This window comes from Peromyscus eremicus, chromosome 3, assembly GCF_949786415.1.
Source record: "Peromyscus eremicus chromosome 3, PerEre_H2_v1, whole genome shotgun sequence".
NCBI lineage: Eukaryota > Metazoa > Chordata > Mammalia > Rodentia > Cricetidae > Peromyscus > Peromyscus eremicus.
In genome coordinates this window covers 95,265,204-95,289,372 of record NC_081418.1, presented here as the reverse complement: position 1 = coordinate 95,289,372, position 24,169 = coordinate 95,265,204, and the positions used below count along the sequence as shown (strand labels likewise).

Genomic DNA, 24,169 nt, shown 5'->3' with positions numbered 1-24,169 from the left:
GCCACCATGTGGTTGCTGGGAATTGAACTCAGGACCTCTGGAAGAGCAGACAGTGCTCTTTACCTCTGAGCCATCTCTCCAGCCCCCTCCACTTTTTCTTACAAACTGGAACGCTGGCTGACTAGGTTGAGGTTCCCTGTGTGGTTAAGGAGAGCTAGGCTTCCCAGCTTGCAGGGAATAGATGTCCCCACTAAGCCTTGACTGGGCATCAGGCCCCTTTTCCTTGTTAGTACTGCCTACCCAGCCACTCATTTCTGTGAAACCTGCACAGACAGGGTCAGTGGCAGATGTGACTACATCTGTCTGTGGGCCAGGTCCTTCCCTGACCTTCACACTCACAGAACTGTGGGTTATACATTGATTCTATACATAGCTTTTTAAGGAGCCTCAGACTATTTTCCATAATGCTATACCACGAGTGAAAACACACAGATATGTGCACCACTTTCTCTGCAGATGCTCTGGGATATCCTGAAACTCTTCACTATATTTCTGGCTCACAGTTTCATTTATTTTTACTTTGAGGTTTGTGTTTGTCACAAAATGTCTTTTTGTTTTTTGGGTTTTTGTTTTGTTTTTTATATTTTTCGACTCAGGCTGTCCCCAAGCTGGCCTCAAACTCAGATATCCACCTACTTCTGCCTCCCAAGTGCTAGGATTAAAGGCATGCAACACCACCACCGGACAGTCACGATTGTCTTAGACTTTATCATAATTAGTTTTTTAATTTGCTGTTTTAAAATTTTGTGTTTCTTTTTCCCTAATGGTAGTGTCCTAAAAACCCACAATGCCTGGTCTGTGGGGTAGTGAGGGGCACGTTCCATGCAGAATTGTGTGGCTCTTTCAGGGTAATAGCTAGGTCCTGTATCTCTGCAGATTATCCGAAGACACACAACAGAAGAGAAGCTCCTCTGCCTGGTGCGGCATCGGGCGGGCCACCATTGTGAGAACGCTGTGATTATCATCTTGATCCTGGCCTGGGAAGGCATCCCTCGCAGCCTTGGAGACACCCTCTACCAGGAGCTCACTGATACCCTCCGGAAGTATGGGAACCCTACCAGCCGGAGATGTGGCCTCAATGATGAGTATGTGTTGGAATGCTAGTGGGAGGGTGATGGGGCACTGGAATGCTGGGCAGCCCTGGGTTCTGGCCCCAGATCAACATTAACCTTCTTGATTGGATTTTCCTATCCTTTCATTGGGATGTTTTAGTTTCAGTAAAGTTATCCTTTAGATATAGTTTGGAGGGTTTTGTTCCATTTTTGATGAGACCAGGTCTTGCTATTGTAGCCTTGGCTGGCCTGTATTCTAGGCTGCCTGCTTCTGGAGGATTAAAGTTGTACTCCACTACTCCCAGCAGTTGGGAGGATTTTAATATCTATAGTCATGTAGCCCAGTCAAGATTAAGAATAGGGGTCCATGAGAAGGCTCAGTGAGTAAAGGCAATCGCCACCTAGCCTGCCGACCTGAGTTCATTCCCAGGAACATGGTAGAAGGAAAGAGTGTCTCCGGCAGGTTGTCCTTTGATGCCCACACATACACGTGTGTCTACATGTGCAAGCACACGTGACTCCCCCGTGCCCTTCACCGACAGCCCTTCCCTCGGCAGCCACGTCCTTCCTGTCTCTAAGTTTGCCTCCTCAAGAATGTCACCAATAGACTCGTACCTCATGTAGCCTTCTGAACAGACATGGCTTACCAAGCCTGAGTGTTCAGAGAGTAGCCTGTGTTGGAAACTTGGAAGAGCTGTGGGGTGGAAGGAGGAGTCCTTGTCACCAGGGGCTAGTGGATGCCGGTCCTCTGCGGGGAGCAGGGCAGTGTCAACAAAGAGATCACATCTGTCTGCCTGGCCTGTGTTGTGCGTTGCAGCCGGACCTGCGCCTGCCAAGGCAAAGACCCCAACACCTGCGGTGCCTCCTTCTCCTTTGGCTGTTCCTGGAGCATGTACTTCAATGGCTGCAAGTACGCCCGGAGCAAGACACCACGCAAGTTCCGCCTCACGGGGGACAATCCCAAGGAGGTGAGAAGGCAGTGCCACCGTGCGTGGAGCAGGCCCTCCTCACCCTCCCCACCTGCACCCCGATAGCTGTGCGGACAGGGGACTGACGGGTCACCACACAGATGGGCAGAAAGTGTACCTTGCTTGACTTGGGATTTTGCAGTCGCCTTACCCTGCTGAGAAAGTTTGTTAGCGGGTGGTATGAAAATGGAGGACGTCTAGGGACGGTCCCTCAGACTCCTGCCACTTACTCGGCAGCTTTAGAGAAATTATTCTGAGTACTTCCAATGCAAATGGCAGATCTTTTATCCGAATGTGATCTGGTCATTTCTTCGTGGGACATCTTTTAGGGTGTAAGAATTATAGGAGGAAGGAGGACCTTTCTGTGGGTGACTCTCTGAATCATTACTGGGCTTGGTGAGGTATCCCATCCCCCACTGGGCTGAGCAGACATTTTGGGCATTCATGCAGACATCTAGGCCCTTCTTGTCTCCATGCTGGGGGCCTGTCCTGGTGCACCGGGTGGTAGCCCACACATAAAGTCACAGGGTTATAATGAGGCCTCTCCATGACTTCTCACCGTGGTCTCCCTCCCAGGACTTTTGCCTTATCCCTGTCACAACAGAACAAGGGCCTCTGGGTATCTCCTGCAGCTTCCACCAAGGGCGGAGGATCTGGAAGTGTCCGCTGAGGCCATTTCTCCACTGCCGTTTCTTTCTGTGCTCCGGGCAGCAATGGCCTTGGCAAGAGGCAGTCTCTGAATGAGCACACTGTCTTCATCTCTGCTCCCCGCCCTTCTGCTTGTGCTCCCGGGGCGGGGGGGGGGGGGGATCGGGGGGCTGGTCCCTCTGTTGGAGTACAAGCGGGCATCCTGATGCCAGTCTTCCAGAGCTTGAAGATCCTAGTACCAGCAGGGCTTCTCACTCTCCTGAGGACAAGGACACCCACTGGGCACGTCTTCTGTGCTCTATAGCCCATGTAAACATCTTCCTGGCTTTGATCTTCATAAGTAAAATGAGCCATTTTGGGGGATTAGAGAGATGGTTAAGAGCACTACTCTTCCAAATGACCTGTGTTCATGTCCCAGCACCCACAGTGTGGCTCACAGGCGTCTGTAGCTCCAGCTTCTGGGGAACTGACACCCTGTCCTGGCTTCGGCAGGCACCTGCACATACCATACCATAAACATATACCATAAACACACATGCACACGTATGAATCTTATTTTTTTCCAAATTCAGAACCTTTTCTCCCAAAACTTTTAGACAACTTTGTAAGCTTAAAATACTCTAACTTGTTAGTTCTAATTTGTAAGCTCGGACCCCCCTCTTCTGAAGGGGCAAACGTGGCTGCTTCAGCAGGTTGAAGAGCTCTGGGCCTAAGACTCGTCAGGAATAAAAAGATAATGGCTTAGTTTCTCCAAGAGCCATCCCTGGCTCTGTCGCTCACCATGTCCTGAGCACTTGCTGTGTGCTGGGTTAACACATACCTGTGGTCCCAGGACCACTCATTTACCCAGGCACTGTCACCCCACTTCACAGACAGGAGTGACTTGCTCAGACCTAGTGTGTGGTTCATGGTGAAGGAGGTAGGCTTCCTTCCCAGGCCTGTGCTGCCCCAGCTCATGAGCCTCGCCTTGGAGCTGTTTCTTTGGACCCATTTTGCTGATGGCAGCATCCAGACAGGAGCCAGAGCGGCGGCCAGGCCCTGACGCAGATTCGCATTGGATGCATTGACTGATGACTAAGCTCTGCTCTCAGCTTCTCTCTGTGCAGTGTGCTTGCCGGTACTTCCTTCGTAAATGCTCCTTGTTCCTGCTCATGGCCTCAAGTGCCTGCAAGCCCCAATGGCTAAGGTCAGAGAGGTAACAAATGCTGCCGCTACGTGTCAGGGAGTGAGTGGCCACTCCTTGGTATGAGCAGTCGTCCTGTAGATCTTCCTTGATGCTACAGACGTTTTTGCTGTGTAGTACAGGAACCACGTGGAGCCACTGAGGGACCCGGTCCATCACTAACTTGAATTTCAGAAGGGCTATAGCAGCCAGATGTTTGGATTTGTTTGTCTAACACCTGGCTGGCGGCAGGCTCTGGGCCAGGCCGGCTGTGAGTCTCCAGCACAGTCCCATTAGCTTCCACTTTCCTTTCTCTAACACGGGAACAAGCATCCACACTTGTGACCCACAGTATTCAGCTCGGAGAGCAAGGGCCCGCTGTCTTGTCTTGGGCTCAGTGGGATTCCACGTGACTGACATGGCAGCCGAGCCGTCAGGGTGGCTGCACCTTCCCATAGTGACTTTTCTTGGTGAGCCACAGTATCCCCAGCTTTAACAGAGGGGCACTGTGAGTCCCTGCAGGCACCTGGTTTCCTGCCCTTCCCAGTGGTACCCAGGGATGATTCTGGTGGGGCTTATTTCTGGCAGGAAGTTTGCCAGGTAGGGCAGCTCTGGATGGATCTTACTGTTCTCTCTGCAGGAGGAAGTGCTCCGGAATAGCTTCCAAGACCTGGCCACTGAAGTTGCTCCTCTGTACAAGCGGCTTGCCCCCCAGGCCTATCAGAACCAGGTACTGGAGCCTGGGCCTTTGTCACAAAGATTCCCTGATGTTGGAAAGTAGGGGTGCAGTCTCCTTTGTGTTCTTGAGGAGAGAATAGTCTAGAGGTCTCTTGGAGCTATTGTGTGCTTTGTAAGATGCATTGTTTACACAGCCCACCCCTAGCTCCCCATCCCCTCTCCCTGGTTATCCTCCAGTACCTCTGGCCCAGATTCACAACTTTGACCCTTAACCTGCTTCTCGCTGAGACCTAGATCCCAGGTGCAGCGTCAGGGCTCGTCCTGTAAGCCTCCTGAACAGCTGTTCTTGGCCTTCCCGCAGGTGACCAATGAGGAAGTGGCGATCGACTGCCGCCTAGGGCTGAAGGAAGGGCGGCCCTTCTCAGGGGTCACAGCCTGCATGGACTTCTGTGCCCACGCCCACAAGGACCAACACAACCTCTACAATGGGTGCACTGTGGTAAGGAAGCCTGGGTCCAGTGGAGGAAGCCAACTATGGTTCCGCTCATTATAGGGAGGGGTGTAGAACTGGGTTCTCAGAGCCCTAGATAGTGTTGGCTGGATGGCCTGCTCCTGCCCCTCCTCAGAGAAAACCCTCACAGCAGTAGGTGGACTGGTGATAGATGTATGAGTAACCAGAGCCTGTGTGTGCATTTACTGAGCAGTAGAATAACTAAGAGATGAGATTGGATATGAAACACGAAAGAGCCGGGCGGTGGTGGCACACACCTTTAATCCCAGCACTCAGGAGGCAGAGACAGGAGGATCCGTGAGTTCAAGGCCAGCCTGGTCTACAGAGCGAGTTCTAGGACAGGCTCCAAAGCTACAGAGAGAAACCCTGTCTCGGAAAAACAAAACAAAACACAAAAGAGTCTTCCTTGAGATGCCCGCTCAGTTGTGTGGGTTGTATATAGAGCAGGCAGGAGAGAGAGGATTTGGAGAGTGTGAGTGGATCTCCAGAGGCGTGAGTGTGCTGGAGAAGAGGGCACTCAGGGCTGACTGAGGTGGAGACCCCCTCATGAGAATGGTGCTGGTACTATGCTCGCTTTTTAACTGGGCTGCAGAGATTGGGGAGGCTGGAGAGAAGGCTGGGGCCCAGACCTGAAGTGCTAGAAAGGGCAGGACCTCTAGGATAAAGAGCTGGAAGATGGGGACACTTGGGAGCAGGAAGGAGCGAAGCACCGGGTGGTCACCTGACCTCCCAGCTCCTGTGGTCTTTACTAAGATTAATGATTAGTAGCAAACTTTCTGAAAGTTTTCATGTCTTAAAATTTGTATATGTGTGCAAGCAAGCGGGTCTGCACATGTGGGCAGCTGGGCACGCACATGCATGTGAGCGCATGAAGGCCAGAAGCCAGCGTGTGGTGTTCCTCAGGAGCTGTCTGCCTTTGGGGGTTTTAGAGTTATTTTTAAGTCAGAGTCTCTCATTGGTACCTGGAGCTGGGCAATTAGGCTAGGCTGGGTGGCCAGTAAGATGAGATCCTCTTCGGCTTGGCTTTTTAGTGTGGGTCCTGGAGACTGAACTCAGGTCTTCCAGTTTACCATCTGCCTCATCCCCTCATCATAAAAACTCAGAGCTGGGACTTGGGGATGTGGCTCAGCAGTTAAGAGAACTTGCTGCCCTTCAGAATTTTTCTCAGCAAACCATTTCAGGTGGTTCACAGCCACCTGTAACTCTAGCTCCAGGGAATCTGATTCCTCCTTCAGACCTCTGTGACACACACACACACACACACACACACACACACACACACACACACACAAATTTTAAAAAATTAATTAAAAAAGAAAAACAAATTGCCAGATCATGGTGCCACATGCCCTTAATCCCAGCATTCAGGAGGCAGAGGCAGGCCAATCTGAGTTCAAGGCCAGCCTGGTCTACAGAGTGAGTTCCAGGACAGCCAGGGCTACACACAAAGAAAACCCTGCCTCGAAAAACCAAAACAAACTCATCTGAAATCTTGTAGAGATAACCACAGCCAGCATTTGGTGGCCATCCCTTCTGACAGCCGGTGTGGTGACGGCTGGATACAGCTCTATAAAACTCCACCTACACGGATGGGGTCACAGCATGTCTACCAACTGTCCCGAGGTGTGCTTTTCTTAACTAGTGCTACTAAATGTGTTGAAGCTTCATGTGTAGCTCTGATATCAGCTACTTAACCAGCTCCCCCACAGATGGCCAGTTGGTGATTGCACACAGTTCTCATCTGTGTGCCATGAGGAGGCCCTGCCCCTCTGTGCAGAAACAGTTTCTTCTGGAGGCCCTGGTGGGCAGACAGGACAATGCAAGCTTTTAGTACCTGCTCTGCTTCTTACACACTGGGTCCTGTCAGTCTCTGTAGTACCCCGTGCTTCAGTGAGGTGTGCCTCTTAGACACTGGGTCCTGTCAGTCTCTGTAGTACCCCGTGTTTCAGTGAGGTGTGCCTCTTACACACTGGGTCCTGTCAGTCTCTGTAGTACCTTGTGCTTCAGTGAGGTGTGCCTCTTACACACTGGGTCCTGTCAGTCTCTGTAGTACCCCGTGTTTCAGTGAGGTGTGCCTCTTACACACTGGGTCCTGTCAGTCTCTGTAGTACCCTGTGCTTCAGTGAGGTGTGCCTCTTACACACTGGGTCCTGTCAGTCTCTGTAGTACCCTGTGCTTCAGTGAGGTGTGCCTCTTAGGCACTGATGAGGCTGACGTCTCTATAGTATCCCCGTGTTTCAGTGAAGTGTGCCTCTTACACACTGATGAGGCTGACATCTCTGTAGAATCCCCGTGTTTCAGTGAGGTGTGCCTCTTACACACTGACAGGGCTGACATCTCTGTAGAATCCCCGTGTTTCAGTGAGGTGTGCCTCTTACACACTGACAGGGCTGACATCTCTGTAGAATCCCCGTGTTTCAGTGAGGTGTGCCTCTTACACACTGATGAGGCTGACATCTCTGTAGAATCCCCGTGTTTCAGTGAGGTGTGCCTCTTACACACTGACAGGGCTGACATCTCTGTAGAATCCCCGTGTTTCAGTGAGGTGTGCCTCTTACACACTGACAGGGCTGAACGTCTTTCCCTGTTTCTCCTGCCCCTTTTAATCGCATCTCTGAGGATGTCCTCTGCTTCCTTTTTAATCGCAATTGTGGGGTCTGACATTGTGAGGTTTCTTGGGTGTGTTGGGGATAGAGGCAGTTCCTGTCGTGTCTCACTCTTCGTTGTGTTTGACCTTTGCTCTGTTGTTTATCACATGGGGTGTAAGAAGGGAAGCATAAGGTGGAGGGCAGAAGTCAGGTCAGTGGAGGCAGTCTGAAGACTCTGGGAAGGACCAAGCTGGGGAGAGTACCACCAAAGGAGGGCGTGAACAGAGAACAGTCGTGAGTCAACCCCGCGATAATGTAAAGCCTGTTTGGTACATAAAACAGCACAGTGAAAATGGAAAGAACATACAAAATGGACAACTCAAGTGATCTTTGACTAAAGAAAGCTGGTCCAGAGTAGCAGTGGTATGTTGTGTGGAAGCATGTGTAAGTGGACATACATGCCACAAGTCAGCAGTGGTATGTTGTGTGGAAGCATGTGTGGGTGGGCATACATGCCACAGGTCAGCAGTGGTATATTGTGTGGAAGCATGTGTGGGTGGGCATACATGCCACAGGTCAGCAGTGGTATGTTGTGTGGAAGCGTGTGTGGGTGGGTATACATGCCACAGGTCAGCAGTGGTATGTTGTGTGGAAGCATGTGTGGGTGGGCATACATGCCACAGGTCAGCAGTGGTATATTGTGTGGAAGCATGTGTGGGTGTGCATACATGCCACAGGTCAGCAGTAGTATGTTGTGTGGAAGCATGTGTGGGTGGGCATACATGCCACAGGTCAGCAGTGGTATGTTGTGTGGAAGCATGTGTGGGTGGGCATACATGCCACAGGTCAGCAGTGGTATGTTGTGTGGAAGCGTGTGTGGGTGGGCATACATGCCACAGGTCAGCAGTGGTATGTTGTGTGGAAGCGTGTGTGGGTGGGCATACATGCCACAGGTCAGCAGTGGTATGTTGTGTGGAAGCGTGTGTGGGTGGGCATACATGCCACAGGTCAGCAGTGGTATGTTGTGTGGAAGCGTGTGTGGGTGGGCATACATGCCACAGGTCAGCAGTGGTATGTTGTGTGGAAGCGTGTGTGGGTGGGCATACATGCCACAGGTCAGCAGTGGTATGTTGTGTGGAAGCATGTATAAGTGGGCATACATGCCACAGGTCAGCAGTGGTATGTTGTGTAGAAGCATGTGTGGGTGTGCATACATGCCACAGGTCAGCAGTGGTATGTTGTGTGGAAGCATGTGTGGGTGGGTATACATGCCACAGGTCAGCAGTGGTATGTTGTGTGGAAGCATGTGTGGGTGGGTATACATGCCACAGGTCAGGCATCTATGTGGTTGTTGAATTGGTCATCATGGCTAATGGTATATAATGTTCCAACTGAGACAGACTCTATGATCAAGGAAGATAGCCTGAATATATAAAGATGACTTTATAAATTATAAAAATGGAATAGCATTTTTTAAAATGGGCAGAAGACACAAAACTCACAGAAAAAAGGAAGACGGATTTGTGTTGAAAGCTACTTAAACACACCAGAGGGAGTGAGGTTGATGGATGAAGAATGTTACAGGATGTACCCGCTAGGTCAGGAGGGGCAGAGACTTGAGAGACACTGGAGTCTGCATAGTGCTTCAGCAGAAAGCGATAGGCAAGGGCAGGGTACCACTGCGTAAGTCCAGGAGGGTGTTGGCAGCTGCAGCATGCCCTGGGCTGGAGAGGATATGGTCTCCATATGCACTGGAGGTGCTTTGGGACAGGATGAGATTTGACCTGCTATAAATCAATTAGGGACAGGTCTAGCGTTCATATATCAGAATCCTTTTCTGCCTTTGGGAGTTAACTGGCTCTGACGGGGCAGTCTCTCTGAGTCATAGCCCTAAATGCCCCAACCAGAACACAGGGAACAAGAAAATACAAGATTAGACCACAAACAAAGTTGGGGGGACAAGCCTTGTTGAGCAGTAGAAGCCATCAAGAAGATACGTTTTAATAACAGCTGAAGTGTTTTCAAAGACATGAATGGCGGAGATTGGAAGATTGGACCAGAGTCTGGTGTGGGGACAGCTGGAGGGCAGCCTGGCAGTAGATGACAGGGCTGTCTCAGACCATGTGTTTCATAGCAGCATATGCCTGTAATCCCAGCACTCAGGAGGCAGAAACAGGAAGATGAAGGCCGGCCTGTTCTATATAACGAATTCAAGGCCAGCTAGGGCCACAGTGTGAAATCTTGTCTTAAAAAAGAGGCCAAACATGATGCTACATACCTTTAGTCCCAGTGCTTGGGAGGCAGAGGCGAGTGGATTTCTCTTGAGTTCCAGGTCAGCCTAGTGTACATAGCAAGTTCCAGGCCAGCCAGGACTACGTGGTAAGGCCCTGTCTCCAAAAAAAAAGTAAATTAGAAAATTCATGTGCAAGAAATATTTGTACTGCCGGGTGATGGTGGTTCACGCCTTTAATTCCAGCACCCGGGAGGCAGAGCCAGGCGGATCTTTGAGTTCGAGGCTAGCTTGGTCTACAGAGCGAGATCCAGGATAGGCACCAAAACTACACAGAGGAACCCTGTCTCAAGAAAAGAAGAAAAAAAGAATTATTTGTACTATATTCAAAAAATGTTAAAAAAAAAACTATGCATAATATCCTATTTAGTTACCCAAAAGTATTATATATGTGTGTATGCATGTATAATTAATGCTTACTTTTTTTTTTTAATTTTTGAGACAGGATTTCTCTGACTGTCCTAGAACACCTTTGTAGACCAGGCCAGCCTTGAACTCACCGAGATCCGCCTGCCTCTGCCTCCCAAGTGCTGGGATCAAAGGCGTGTGCCACCACTGCCCAGCCTTAGATAATTTTTAATAAAAAGAAAGATTACCTTGGAAGCAAAGGCAGTGAGCAGTCAGGTTTCAGGTTATTGATGTGGCATGATGCAGCCGCAATGGGTTACAGGCAGAGCAGGCGCCCTGGTCCCAGGTCAGCCACCCTGGGGCTAAGAGATAATGTCACTGAGCCTCAGAAAGCTGCCTCCCAGGCTCTGCGGTGTTAGTGTTTAGAACCTCAGTGCTCAGGAGAGTGTGATGGGACAAGGGAGATGGCTGGTGGTAGGACTGTGTGGAGGTCACATATTTGGAAGCTCAGGCCCCTCTCTCCAAGCATGGACTCCAATCCCCTATCTTCTCTCCCTGTGTGGGGCAGGTCTGCACCCTGACCAAGGAAGACAATCGCTGCGTGGGCCAGATCCCCGAGGACGAGCAGCTGCATGTACTGCCCCTGTACAAGATGGCCAGCACGGATGAGTTTGGCAGTGAGGAGAATCAGAACGCCAAGGTGAGCAGCGGGGCCATCCAGGTGCTCACCGCCTTCCCTCGAGAGGTCCGGCGTCTGCCCGAGCCTGCCAAGTCCTGCCGCCAACGGCAGCTAGAAGCCAGGAAGGCAGCAGCCGAGAAGAAGAAGCTGCAGAAGGAGAAGCTGAGCACACCGGAGAAGATCAAGCAGGAGGCCTTGGAGTTGGCTGGCGTCACCACCGACCCGGGTAAGCGAAGGGCTGCTACTAACTAGACAGGGGTGGGCCCTGTCCTCAAGGGGTGTCATCCCCACCTCACATCACACTGGCCACTTAGGAGGGAAGGTCCTAAGACCTTCTGCCCATCAGAAAGGCACCCTGTGAAGCGCCTGGGCACAGCATTCAGCTTCTCCAGTGTGCTCTCACTGTGTCTGGGGAGAAGACCATTATTTCAGAGCCCACCGTAGAAAGTGGGCTGTGAGTGTCTGAGCGCCCATTCCTCCTTGGCGGTAGTCCCTGCTGTGACCCTAAGCCCACACTTGGGAAGGTGAGGTTCAGTTGAAACTAAGGCATTTTCTGGGGCCAGACATGGCCTCTCCACAAGCTCTCTCTCTTCACCTTGGGGTCTTTGAGGCAGGGTGGGGTGGAGTGAGGGGTACCCGGGGAGCAAATCCAGGCTGGGCTTGAACTCCCTTAGACACCGCGTCCATCCTGACTCTGCAGAGAAAACACCTCTCAGGCAAGGAAGGAGGTTCTGCCCCCGCTCCTCCGCACCTTGACCTTGCCAGGCTGTGGTGTCTGCCTCCTTTTCCACCTTGCCCTCTGCCTTCCCCAGGCCTGTCTCTGAAGGGTGCATTGTCCCAGCAAAGCCTGAAACCCTCCCTCAAGGTGGAGCCACAGAACCACTTCAGCTCCTTCAAGTACAGCGGTAACGCGGTGGTGGAGAGCTACTCGGTGCTAGGCAGCTGCCGGCCCTCCGACCCCTACAGCATGAGCAGTGTGTATTCCTACCACTCTCGCTATGCACAGCCCGGCCTGGCCTCCGTCAATGGCTTCCACTCCAAGTACACCCTTCCCTCCTTCGGCTACTATGGCTTTCCGTCTAGCAACCCTGTCTTCCCCTCCCAGTTCCTGGGCCCCAGTGCCTGGGCACACGGGGGCGGTGGAGGCAGTTTTGAGAAGAAGCCAGACCTCCATGCTCTACACAGCGGCCTGAACCCGGCCTACGGCGGTGCTGAGTTTGCCGAGCTACCGGGCCAGGCTGTGTCCACAGACACCCACCACCCCACCCCGCACCACCAGCAGCCTGCTTACCCAGGCCCCAAGGAATACCTGCTACCCAAGGTCCCCCAGCTCCACCCGGCATCCAGGGATCCCTCTCCCTTTGCTCAGAGCTCCAGTTGCTACAACAGATCCATCAAGCAAGAGCCAGTAGACCCTCTGACCCAGGCTGAGTCTGTGCCCAGAGACTCTGGTAAGATGGGCAGAACACCCTTGCCCGAGGCATCTCAGAATGGGGGACCCAGTCATCTATGGGGACAGTACTCAGGAGGCCCAAGCATGTCCCCCAAGAGGACTAACGGTGTGAGCGGCAACTGGGGAGTGTTCCCTTCTGGGGAAAGTCCCACCATCGTTCCAGACAAGCTCAATTCCTTCGGGGCCAGCTGTCTGACCCCTTCACACTTCCCAGATAGCCAGTGGGGACTGTTCGCTGGTGAAGGTCAGCAGGCCGCCCCCCATCCTGGAGGACGGCTTCGAGGCAAGCCATGGAGCCCCTGCAAGTTTGGAAACGGCACCTCGGCCTTGACTGGTTCCAGCCTGACTGAGAAGCCATGGGGGGTCGGATCAGGGGATTTCAACTCTGCCCTGAAAGGTGGTTCTGGGTTCCAAGACAAGTTGTGGAATCCTGTGAAAGTCGAGGAAGGAAGGATTCCCACGCCGGGGCCCAGCCAGCTAGACCAAGCCTGGCAGGCCTTTGGCATGCCCTTGGGCTCCAGTGAGAAGCTGTTTGGGGCCCTGAAGTCAGAGGAGAAGCTGTGGGATCCCTTCAGCCTGGAGGAGGGGACAGCTGAGGAGCCCCCCAGCAAGGGGGTGAAGGAAGAGAAGAGTGGACCAGGAGTGGAAGAGGAAGAGGAGGAGCTGTGGTCAGACAGTGAACACAACTTCCTGGATGAGAACATTGGTGGAGTGGCCGTGGCCCCCGCCCACTGCTCCATCCTCATCGAGTGTGCCCGGCGGGAGCTCCATGCCACCACACCACTCAAGAAACCCAACCGCTGCCACCCCACCCGGATCTCGCTGGTCTTCTACCAGCACAAGAACCTCAACCAGCCCAACCACGGGCTGGCGCTCTGGGAGGCCAAGATGAAGCAGCTGGCGGAGCGGGCGCGGCAGCGGCAGGAGGAGGCCGCCCGCCTGGGCCTGGGCCCGCAGGAGGCCAAGCTCTATGGGAAGAAGCGCAAATGGGGGGGTGCTATGGTGTCTGAGCCCCAGCACAAAGAGAAGAAGGCTGTCCCCACCCGGCAGGCGCTGGCCATGCCCACAGACTCCGCGGTCACCGTGTCCTCTTACGCCTACACAAAGGTCACTGGCCCCTACAGCCGCTGGATCTAGGTGCCGGGAGCCAGCGTACCTCAGCGTCGGGCCCGGCCCGAGCTGCCTCTGGTGCTTTTGCCCTCATGCCCGGGGGCGGGTTGGGGGTGCAGAAGTCTCTCTATATCTACATATATGGATATGCCTATCATATATATGTATTTATGGTCCAAACCTCAGAACTGACCCGCCCCTCCCTCCCCTACTTCCCCAGCACTTTGAAGAAGAAACTACGGCTGTCGGGTGATTTTTTTTTTTCTTTTTTTTTTTTTTTTGGTGATCTTAATATTTATATCTCCACATTGTTTGATTTTTTTCCCCCTTGTTTTGAGGGGCTTTTATCTTCTCTTTGTTTTTAAAACTTTATCCTTGTATATCACAATAATGGAAAGAAAGTTTATAGTGTCCTTTCACAAAGGAGCGTAGTTTTAAATTCCATTTAAAATGTGTATTTATTGGGTTTTTTTTTTTTTTTTTAAAGCAACAATAGTAATGGTTACAGATGGGGGCAGGAAAGGCAGTCAGTGCTTCCTGCCGGGTGAGCCCAGCCTCCTGGGAGCTGCAGGTTCTCCCAGCCATCTGCCCCCCACAAACCAAGGTTAGCATGTAGCCCTGGTCTATCCCTCCTTCCCACAGGCCGGGGAGCCTTTGGGACCACCTCGTTCCCCTCTGTGGAATGGGAGAAGCTGTAGACATCTGGGGGCCCGGCCTGGAGATGCTGGTGTTAGAGATCCCCGAAACCAGGTTGGAAGTACACAGCTTCAAGCTTGCTAGTCTCCACACTGAATCCTCTCTGTCCGTTATTTATCAAGTCATATGATGTCCTGGTTCGCTAGGCAGCACCTCATGCTGGAGCAGGAGCGAGAGGCTCCTTAGGAGCCCTTCCCATCTCATTGATAAAGCCAGTGAGTACCGGGCTGAAGGAAGCTTAGTGGCATTTTTTAAAAAAATCGCCCCAAAGTTTGTCGATACTGAAAAAGGGCTACTGTATCTTTGAAAACAAGAAGTTGAACCCAAGCTGTGAAGAGCCGGCGTGCGGTGCGGTGCTGTGCTGTGTGGTGCTGGAGCCTGGTGCTGTAGTATTGTGCTGGGACTTTCCTGACTCGGGGCAGGTGGCAAAATCCTGCCAGAGCTCAGCAAGCCAGTGTGATGGCAGGTCACTCATCGTCCTTATTCCTGGATCTTCACAAGGGACAATGGTGCAGTCCTCCGGCCCTCACAGGGCATGGCCTACACTTCATTTTAAAGTGCAAAGGTCAGGCGTTTTCAACAGGTTGCTAATGCTTTCCTCCTTTGAGGGGGCCAGTTCTCCATTGGATCTTTCTCTTTCCTCTCCTCCTCCACCTCCCCTGTAACACACCCATTCTAAAAATCCTGGTGCATTCATTTAGATCTTTGAAAGGAGAGTGTTGGTGCTTTTTCATTTCTGTGACGTTGTCGAGAGAGGTTGGGCCTGACAGGTGGAAGCGGCGCTGGTCTGCAGCGTGTCAGAGTTCACGGAGTGTTCGTTCATTTTCCGATGCTGTTGGCCATGTTATCCAGCTGCTCGTGTGGACGTGTGTGGTGAGTGGGGGGCTTCATCAGGACACACGCAGAGTAGCAGCCAGTCCCCGAGACAGCAGTTATCAAGTAGTTCTAGCCAGGTGTGGTCTTCATAAACTGAGCGTAGCAATCCCATGACAGGGCTGAAGGCGAGTCCGAGTCCCCGAGCTTCGCGGTGCCTTGTGCCAGAGCTGAGAGCCGAGCGGCTGGGTGTTGACTGCAGCCCTTCGGAAGCACTGGCAGAGAGTGGCTAAAAGGTGTCCTGAGCATTTTTGTGGTCTGGTTTTAACTGTAAATAGTGAAAAGATTTTTTTAAGCACTTTTGCCTAGATTTAAACAGCAACTTGAAAAGAATAAAAAGTACATTTTAACATGTAATTGTGGGAGAAACTGTAAATAGTAGCTGAATATTTAATGTGCTTTGTCAATCCACCTTTACCATATTCTGTAAAGTTGCAATTATTTTACAGGACAGAAAAAAATGAAATATTATTGCTTTTGAAATAAATACCCAAGAGCTTATCAGGATTTAGAATTATTCAGAATTCAGATTTATAGGAAAGCCTCTGACCTTCTGTTTGACGAGCTAAGGAATCAGAGGCTTTAAGGCGCATGCTAATTTTCTAGTTTTGAGGGAGAATTGGGTCCTTTAAATGCTATTTTGCTTAATCGCATCAGTACTTTTATGCAGGTCTCATCGGACTCCGTGCTTAGGTAGATGCGGGGGTGCCTTGAAAAACTTCATTTTAAATAATCTTAAATATGATATTTTACAAAGCATTTGGAGAATGTGACCGTGTATGCGGCCCATGGAAGCCCCAGGTTGGCTGTTAGCTTGCAAGGTCCCAAGTGTGGCCCAGGTGAGTCTGCTGTTGGCAGTGTGTGGATCCCTCTGACGACGTGTATTCAGTATGCTCCAACCCTCCTCACCCTTTGGTAGCAAAGCCATTAGATGAATGGAGAAACCAGTACAAGCTAAAAAGCATGTGACGTCCATCCCCCAAGCCTGCACAGCCTTGGTTCATAAGCTCTAGAAGGCCAGGAAACAGGCTGCTGTGAGGTGAGGCGAGGCAAGAGGCGTTCTGTGTTGGCCTTTCAGGTCCTAGCGAGCGCTGTTCCAGGGCTCAGTGCTGTGGCTGTGCTTGAGCCCATGCTGATTTCCACACACTACATGTATAACCTACCTCAAATCTGTCATTGAAATGAGCATGCTTTAGACGTGTGTTTAAGACGTAACTATGCACAGTTCTATACCCCCACCCCTTGCTGCTGAAGGCTTCTTAAAGAGAAAAATCAGAATTTTTATTTTTTACTGGCACTATCATTTTTTAAGTCCTGAAGATGATTGACAAGACATTTTTATCATGAGAAGAAAAAAATAAAGCCATTGCAACTCAAGAACCTGACAGCATGAGCGAATTTAAGAGTAAGTACCATTCTAGCAAGGGAGGTGACGGCATTGGAGTCCGCTCCCAGTGTGCCCATCCATAGCCACAGTCCACGTGCAGTGCAAGCGTTTGGTGCCCCCTCCGCCCCTCACCCCTGCTCTGTTTCGTTTCGTTCTCCCTGCCTGATGTGTGCGAGAGGACTTGGGAAGCGATATCCCGAGAGATTTTCTTTTAGAACATTTTGCAGCAGGTTCTCATAAAATAACTGGTGCTAGCTGAGGAAACCACCTGTCGGTAGCTCCTCTGAGGGTGTCACAAGGGTTAGAGGGCTCAGTGTGGGGTCTGGTTCTTAGCGGGCCCTAGCGCCCGACCCCCAGTCCTCCTGGGTGCTACTGTGCGGATTCGCCAAGGTGGCCCTGGTGCATGGGAAGGGATTCTGCCTCCTCTGGCCTCCCACCTGCTCTTGGGGAAACAGTTTGCAGAGCTAGGGGTTCGAGTGCTAACGGGAAGAACAGAGGTAGCTGAGCTCTGCTGCTTCGTAGTTGATGGCGGTGGATGTGTGAGGGTGGTTGACGGTAGCTGAAAACCCAATGTCACAGAGCGAGGGGACTTCCTTGACTGCCTCTTGACGTCCAAGCAAGGCCAAGCTGGTGGAAAACTGATATATCCCTGACGTGCCTCAACCAATCTCCTTCCTTTTGTTACTGAAGTGTGTTTTCTGGACTTGGAAGCATTTTTATGAATTGAAATAGTCTAATAAATGGTGCTATGGTGTTTCAATGTGACTGTCCCTGATCTTGTCTCCCTGAGGTGCTATCAACGTTCGAAACCACAACCAACCAAAAACAAGGTGGGCTCCGTCTCTCGGCTTTTCTTTCCTTCTCTTTTGGTGCTGTCTTGGTAGACCTGTTGACCGTGCTGTGTCTGCTCGGAGCAGTGTTCTGGCTTGGTGTTTTTGTTTTGTTTTTTTTTTGTTCCCCTTGGTGGCCAAAGCTAGGTGCGTGGAGAAGGCAGCTTGCTCCTTACAAGGACAGCAGTGGCCTGCCTGGCTGGGTAGGCACTGTGGGTTTGTGCTATCTTCTCAGGCCATATTAGAAACGGGGAGGTGGCTTTCAGGAAGGAGAGTCAGGGCCCCTGCCTCTTCTCGTGTGGCAGGTATTCTCCTGTGGTCCAGGGTGCTAACCCCAGAGGGGACAGGCTGAGGTCCAGGGGGGGTGTCTTCACCTGGCCCCGGCAGGGACGGGACGGGCAAGCCTTGGTTCTTGCCGCTCACTGGTAGCTCCTGGTGCTGAGACTAAAGGCAGGTGCTTCTTTGTCCCTCCATACCACCAAGGCCGCTTTTAGTTGGTGCTAAACTTCTCCTTGTGTCCACATAAGCTGATGTAACTTTCAAGAACAGGAAGCTCCATTTTTACATCATTGACTGTCACAGTTTTTTTTTTAAATACCTCAAAAACAGGACATTGTGACAACTTAGATTCCATGAGGGTATGATACCTGAAGGTTGTCCATTGGGTGACTTCCTTGACCTTGACACAGCTGGGGTCATTCTCTCTGCTCATGCTTCAGCAGTTAAATGGCAGAGTGCCCGAAGGAAGGAGTGTGGTTGGATCTTTTTCATTCTCTAAGTTTTGCTTTTTAATAAAATGTGAATCTCCTTTGCCCATCTCATCGAGCTTTCTGTCAGCGTGGCTGTCATTTGAAAACTCCCACACCTGGTTTTATCTGCTGTCCCTACCAGGCAAACTTCACCACATACCCTGGACCAAAATAACACATCGGAGGTGCGTACCCCAACCCGGGCTCGCAGCCCCACTTCCGCCAGTCTTTGTGTGGTTGCTTCCGGGAGCGCTGCCTAGGAGGGCAGAGCAATAGGCTTCGCATCTGAGAGCGAGCAGCACCAGAGCTGTCTCTGCGCTGTGTGCCTATGGATCAGTGAGCTGTTTGACCTGCTCCTCAATTGCTTCTGTTCTGATATCAGGGACGCTTTCTGTAGGTGTCACACGTTCGTGCTCTCCTCGCTCTGACCGCCCATCCTTCAGGGGGAACCCTCACTCTTCGTATGGGGACTTCAGATACTAATTGGCTCATCTGGACATCCCAAATTTTCTTGATTCCGATGCAGGTTTGTTGTTTTGTTGTTTTGTTCTTTCGAGGGGGGAAAGACAGACAGGAGTTATGTCATTTCTTCTCTTGTGTTTAAAGAAGCAAGGACTGTCTCAGCATACTCACGCTTTAGACTTGATCCTAGAACCCTTGTAGCTTCTGGATATGTTTTCTTTCTTCTCTCTTTGAATTCCTGTTTGGTTTCCTGGCTTCCAATGGAGGTGAACTTAACAACCATACTTGAATATTCCGTCTTGACTTTGTAAACTGTGGCTACTTGAAATGAAGTTTATCTGGGGTTGATGGATGAATGGTAGGTTTTTGCAATGTCTCAAGGCAATAGGATGTGTATTATTAAACTGTAGATATCTTAGTACAGTAAATTTATGCTGATAATTTTATTTTGTATAATTTTTACCTTTTTGTTAATATTTTCCTTCCACTTTATTGGTTTGTCTCCTGAGCTACCGCCTTCCTCTCCTTTCCTTCTCCCCCAGTGTTTCAGTAAATTTAATTTAGGGTGCCTAGAAATTGCAAGTATGTATCCTTTTTTGATTTGTATTTTATTATAATTTACACAAACAACTGGGTTTGTGAACTGTATTACTCCTGGCATCTTTAAAATATTGTGGGTGTTTTAATAAATTTTATATTTATTTTTTGCACTCAAATTCTGTGTGAGCTGCTTTTTTTTCCCCCTCACCTCAAACCAGAACTAAATTGTGACATCAAAGGTACCCTTTATCAGTCTTGCCCTTCTTTATGTTGTTATAGACACCCAAATGAAGCCTGCCTCAGGGCAGTGAGGGACCTGCTGTCACCCTGCCTGGGCCTGTCATCTGAGGAGACGGAGTTCACAGACATGGCTGGCAGATGTAGATCAGGTCTCTGGGATGGCCTTGGTCAGCTCTTCTGTGCTTGGTCCCCTCTTCCAGCCAGTTTGGAATTCACTGTCTGCACTTGCAAACAGCTGCTAAGAACCACTACATCCTGGTTCTGGTGGCTCTGACACCATCAAGTAGTGAGGTGCAAAGCTGACCCCCGGGTCCTGCTGTCCCTGGGACAAAGGGAGGATGTCTGGCAGTGGCTGGGTTTGAGGGAAATTGAGCTGAGAGAGAAGGATAAATGGACAGGAAGCTGTCCTGTTCTCTCTAATTTGCTCTGCCTGAAATGTACCCCCAAGCAGATCTAGCAGCAGAAATGAGCCACCCAGCAGACCAGAGGCTCAATGATTTTTGTTTTGGACTTTTGCAGAGGAACCTTCTGGAAATGCCTTGACACACTGTCCAAGGTCCTGTATATGTCTATGCACCATATGCCTGGTGCCCTCAGGACAGAAGAGGGTATTGGGTCCCCTAGGACTGGAGTTACAGGTGGTTGTGAGCCACCATGAGCATGCTGGGAATTAGACCCAGGTCCTCTGGAGGAACAGCCAGTACTTTGAACCGCTGATCCATCTCCCCAGGGCTCCCCTACACCATCTTTTTTTGGTTATGTTTTTCTGCTTTGAAGTTTGGCCAAGTGTCTCATTTAATCCATCCTCCTGGTCTAGCCTGATCTTCATTTTGTCATCACCCTATCGAGTCACACTACCTGGTCAGTAGCCCTAGCAAAAGTTCTGCTGGTGGGACTGGAGAGATGGCTCAGCAGTTAAGAGCACTTGCTATTCATTCAGGGAACCCGAGTTCAGTTCCTAGCCCCATATCGGGCATCGTACAACTGTCTAACTCTAGCTCTGAAAGATCTAGTGTCCTCTTCTGGCGTCTGTGGATGTCTACACACACACACACACACACACACACACACACACTCACACACACACACACTCACACACACACTCACACACACACTCACACACACTGTTTTGCTGTAAGAAGCAGCTCTGAAGGTTTAGAGATGTTCTGATCGATGGGTGTAGCTGTCATTGGGAGTCGTCTATTTAGCAGAATAACAACATTAGGTTCTCTCCCCGGGGGCCTATGACCTATCTAGCTACAGGTGTTTGGCTCTTATTAGCAATGCCAGGCATGGGTTCTATCTAATGGACTGGCCCTTAGAGCCAATCAGAAAGCGGTTGGCCACTCCCATGATATTCTTCCCACTGCTGCACCAGTGTGTATTTTGCAAGGCTAGTCGTTACTGTCACTAGGAGGGTTCACAGCTGGGTGACGAACTCTGCTCCTCCAGGAGCGTCCCTAGTAGCACAATGCAAGCCAGCCAGTTGGAACGAAGCTTCCAGGTGAGTACAGTTTGCTTTTTCCATATTGTGGGATCAGGTCTGTAGTGTCTTAACATGAAGTGTTACATAGTAACCAAGAGGATAGACCATTGCCTATAGTGCTTGGGGGCCTGTGGGACCTCATTGGCCAACAACGTAAAAAAAAAAAATGCAGCTGGTCAACATACATACAGAGAATAAGAAACTGTAGAGGGCTGTCCTGGACTGGAATGTATGTAACAGATGCACACGCATCAACGATCCTTGGGAAAGAGGGGTGGGAAGACTGAAGAGCCAGAAGTGGTGGGTAACTCCAAGGAAATGGTATTTTCCAGACACGGGAGAACAGTTGTGCACAGAACTCAATGGTGGTTGTGACGGCATACACAAGGCCTGTATGGTCTCTACCCAGACAAAATCCCAGCATGGAGATGGGGGAGTTGGCACAAGATCCCACCACTCTGAGGAGCTTTGGCATTTGATAGCTGCCGGGAGTGAGTCGGGTTTCTTTATAAGGACGTGGCTGCACTCCCAAGGATAGCAGATGGGCCACACAGACTGGACTTGAAAACACACAGCCGGGTGGGTAGGGAAGTGAGGGTGGGGAGAGGGACATAGGAGGGGGGGGAGCCAGGGAACATGAAGTTCTTAAAGAACTGGTACAACTTTATCTTCAAAGTCTTGCTGCTGGCCCTGCAGGCTGTCAGTCACCTCACCTGAAGTTCTCCGCGAAGATGAGACCTTCAGCATCCCGGAGGAGACCAGAAGAGGTGTCTAACCCTCACAACCAGTGGTGTGCCTGGGAGTACCTCCAGGACACCAGCTAAGACAAGGAGACTTGTCCAGCTCCGGATCTGTCTAGCCCTTCCTCCACCTCCAGCAGTCTGTGCCGACATGCCCTGTCTTCTGCCACAGCAAAGCCCTGCCCTAGCCAAGGAGTCCCCACCTCCATGCCACCTTATTCTGATGCACACTGACCTCTGCCCCGGTGTTCACCCTCTCCCTCTCTCTCTCTCTCTCTCTCTCTCTCTCTCTCTCTCTCTCTCTCTCTCTCTCTCTCTCTCTCTCTCGGTGTGTACCATGTGCCTCGTGGCTCACCCCACCCCACCTCTGCAGCTTCTCTCAGGTCCACTTAGGCCCAGTTCTGCTGTCTGTCCCGTGCTCTGTCACACTTCTGCAGGTGGAGGTGACTTGGGCTTCAATCTGTACACCATTCACTCATCTGTGCTCGTGTTTTTCCAAAGAGCTACCTTCAGGCAGGCCGGGGAACCTGGTCCTCGCCGATTTCCCTGAAGGACTACAAACCCTCTGGTCCTGGGGTCCATGGCTGGCAGCCTTCAATGTCTCAGGAGCCTGCAGTCTTCTTTTTTTTTTTTTTTTTTTTTTTTTGGTTTTTCGAGACAGGGTTTCTCTGTGTAGTTTTGCACCTTTCCTGGAACTCACTTTGTAGACCAGGCTGGCCTTGAACTCACAGAGATCCGCCTGGCTCTGCCTCCCGAGTGCTGGGATTAAAGGCGTGCGCCACCACCGCCCGGCGCCTGCAGTCTTCTGATCACCCCAAGAGAGTCACTTCACAATACTGCCTACCAGACATGGGCAACCCACAGCCTGTGGGCCACATGCATCCCTAAATGTGACCCGAAGTCATGGATTTAAATCAGGACAGGCTTTTTGAAATTTTTCTTTTTGTTCCCCCTTTTATTGTATTTGGGGTGGGTGGGGGACTGGGAGAGATGTGTGCCATGGTGTGTGTAAAGGTTAGAAGCCCACTTCCAGGAGTTTTTCCCTTCCACTGTGTGGGTTGTGGGGATCCAGCTCAGGTCTTGGACCATCAGGCTTGGTGGCCAGCTAGCACCTTCTCCAGCTGAGCCACCTCCCGGGCACAGCAATTTTCTTATGATCCAGTCCATGGTTCTCAAGTGTGAAGTGTATAGGTCACAGCATGGGGTTGTCCAAACAGTGGACACCCTGCAGGCCTTCCCTCCGAGACCCTTTAGCCGCCTGGCCTCAAAGTGTGACTGCCAGTACCAAGGCTGTACAAAGTTGTGTCTTGCCCTGGTCTCCCTGGTGACTCTGGGCTGCTGCATGGTGCTCCACGGCTGTGTGCCAGAGCTGAATCTGGATCCATGATGGAGAGCAGAGGCTGCAGGGTGATTGACCCCCAGCCCCAGGACCTGCTTTATTCTGGTGTTTCCAGAAGCTGGCTCACCAGGGTTCAGATTCAGTGGCCAACATCCCCAGCGAATAGCTTTTTCTTTTTTTTTGAGACAGGGTCTCTCCACAAAGCCCTAGCTCTTCTGGAATTTACTATGTACACCAGGCTAGCCTTGAACTCAGGAGATTCATCTGCCTCTGCCCCCGAAGTGATGGGATTAAAGACATGTGCCACCACACCTAGTGTGGTGTGTGTGCACTCACACGGTGCCACAGCGCACACGTGGAGGTCACAGAAAAGTGACACATGCTGGTTCTTTCCTTCTGCTGTGAGTACTGGGGACAGAACTCAGGCTTGGCAACAAGCACTTACCAGCCGAGTCTAGAGGTGTTCTGGGCATCTGACCTGTGTATGGCACATAAGAACTTATCCTTCCAAATTTAGACCAAAGTGTGACAAACTGTCTGGGCCCCAGCTTTGAAGGGCTCTGCTGTGGGTTCCAGCACTCCCCTGCCATGGGGACAAGGTGTCTGTGAGTGACAGGGCCTGTGTTAGTTTGAGTCAGTCCATAGCCAGTGCCAGGATCTAATGTGGGCTAACTGTAACAAGGGAAGACAGCTTGACACCCAGGGGGTGGGGTCTGGATTTGCTATTAGGGTGTGACCGGGAAGTTTGGCAATGTGAAGTCAACGTGAAGTCAACTTTGGTTTTGTGGCACTGGAACTTCCAGGCAGAACACCAGACTTTGTAGCCCTGGTGTCCAGAATGGCTGCTCCAGCTTCTCACTCACTCACTCCCAGAGTCCAGGGTGAGCATGTGTGGCTGGCAAGGCTGGCCGAGAGCACAGATCCTGACAAACTCACCTCCCGCCAGATGCAGAGGCTGGGGGCCTTCAAACCCCAGGCTAGGCATGCCGTTCCTCAGCTCCTCTCCCGGGCATGACAAGCCAGGGGTTCCTCGTCATTCTTGGAGAAGTAGGGGAGGGAAAAGTTCTTAACACTTCTTCATAGAACCAAAAAATCTGGGGTCAGGTGTGGTGACATGCCTTTCATCCAAGCAGGAGGGAGGCAGAGGCAGGCCCATCTGTTAGTTCAAGCTAGCCTGGTCTAAATAGTTCCAGGCCAGCCAGAGCCCTGTCTCAAACAAAAACAACCCAAACCCAGCCGCCTCTATTCTGTGTCCGGGAGCAGGAACTGTGCAGGGATGGACCATGGCAAACAAAGGATGTGCTTCTGAAAGAAGGGGCCTGAAGCAGGACTCGCGCCTG

General features: G+C 51.2%; 1 protein-coding gene across 1 annotated transcript in view; it reads left to right on the top strand.

Moving 5' to 3' along the window:
- Tet3 (tet methylcytosine dioxygenase 3) overlaps positions 1-19,200 on the top strand; it is a 101,216-nt gene extending 82,016 nt beyond the window's left edge. Inside the window, exons 6-11 of the mRNA XM_059258055.1 lie at positions 877-1,085; positions 1,870-2,020; positions 4,471-4,560; positions 4,870-5,007; positions 10,814-11,150; positions 11,737-19,200. Coding sequence (XP_059114038.1) covers positions 877-1,085; positions 1,870-2,020; positions 4,471-4,560; positions 4,870-5,007; positions 10,814-11,150; positions 11,737-13,514 — 2,703 coding nt within the window. The 3' untranslated portion in view covers positions 13,515-19,200. The remainder of the gene's footprint in view (positions 1-876; positions 1,086-1,869; positions 2,021-4,470; positions 4,561-4,869; positions 5,008-10,813; positions 11,151-11,736) is intronic.
- The last annotated feature ends 4,969 nt before the right edge of the window (positions 19,201-24,169 follow it).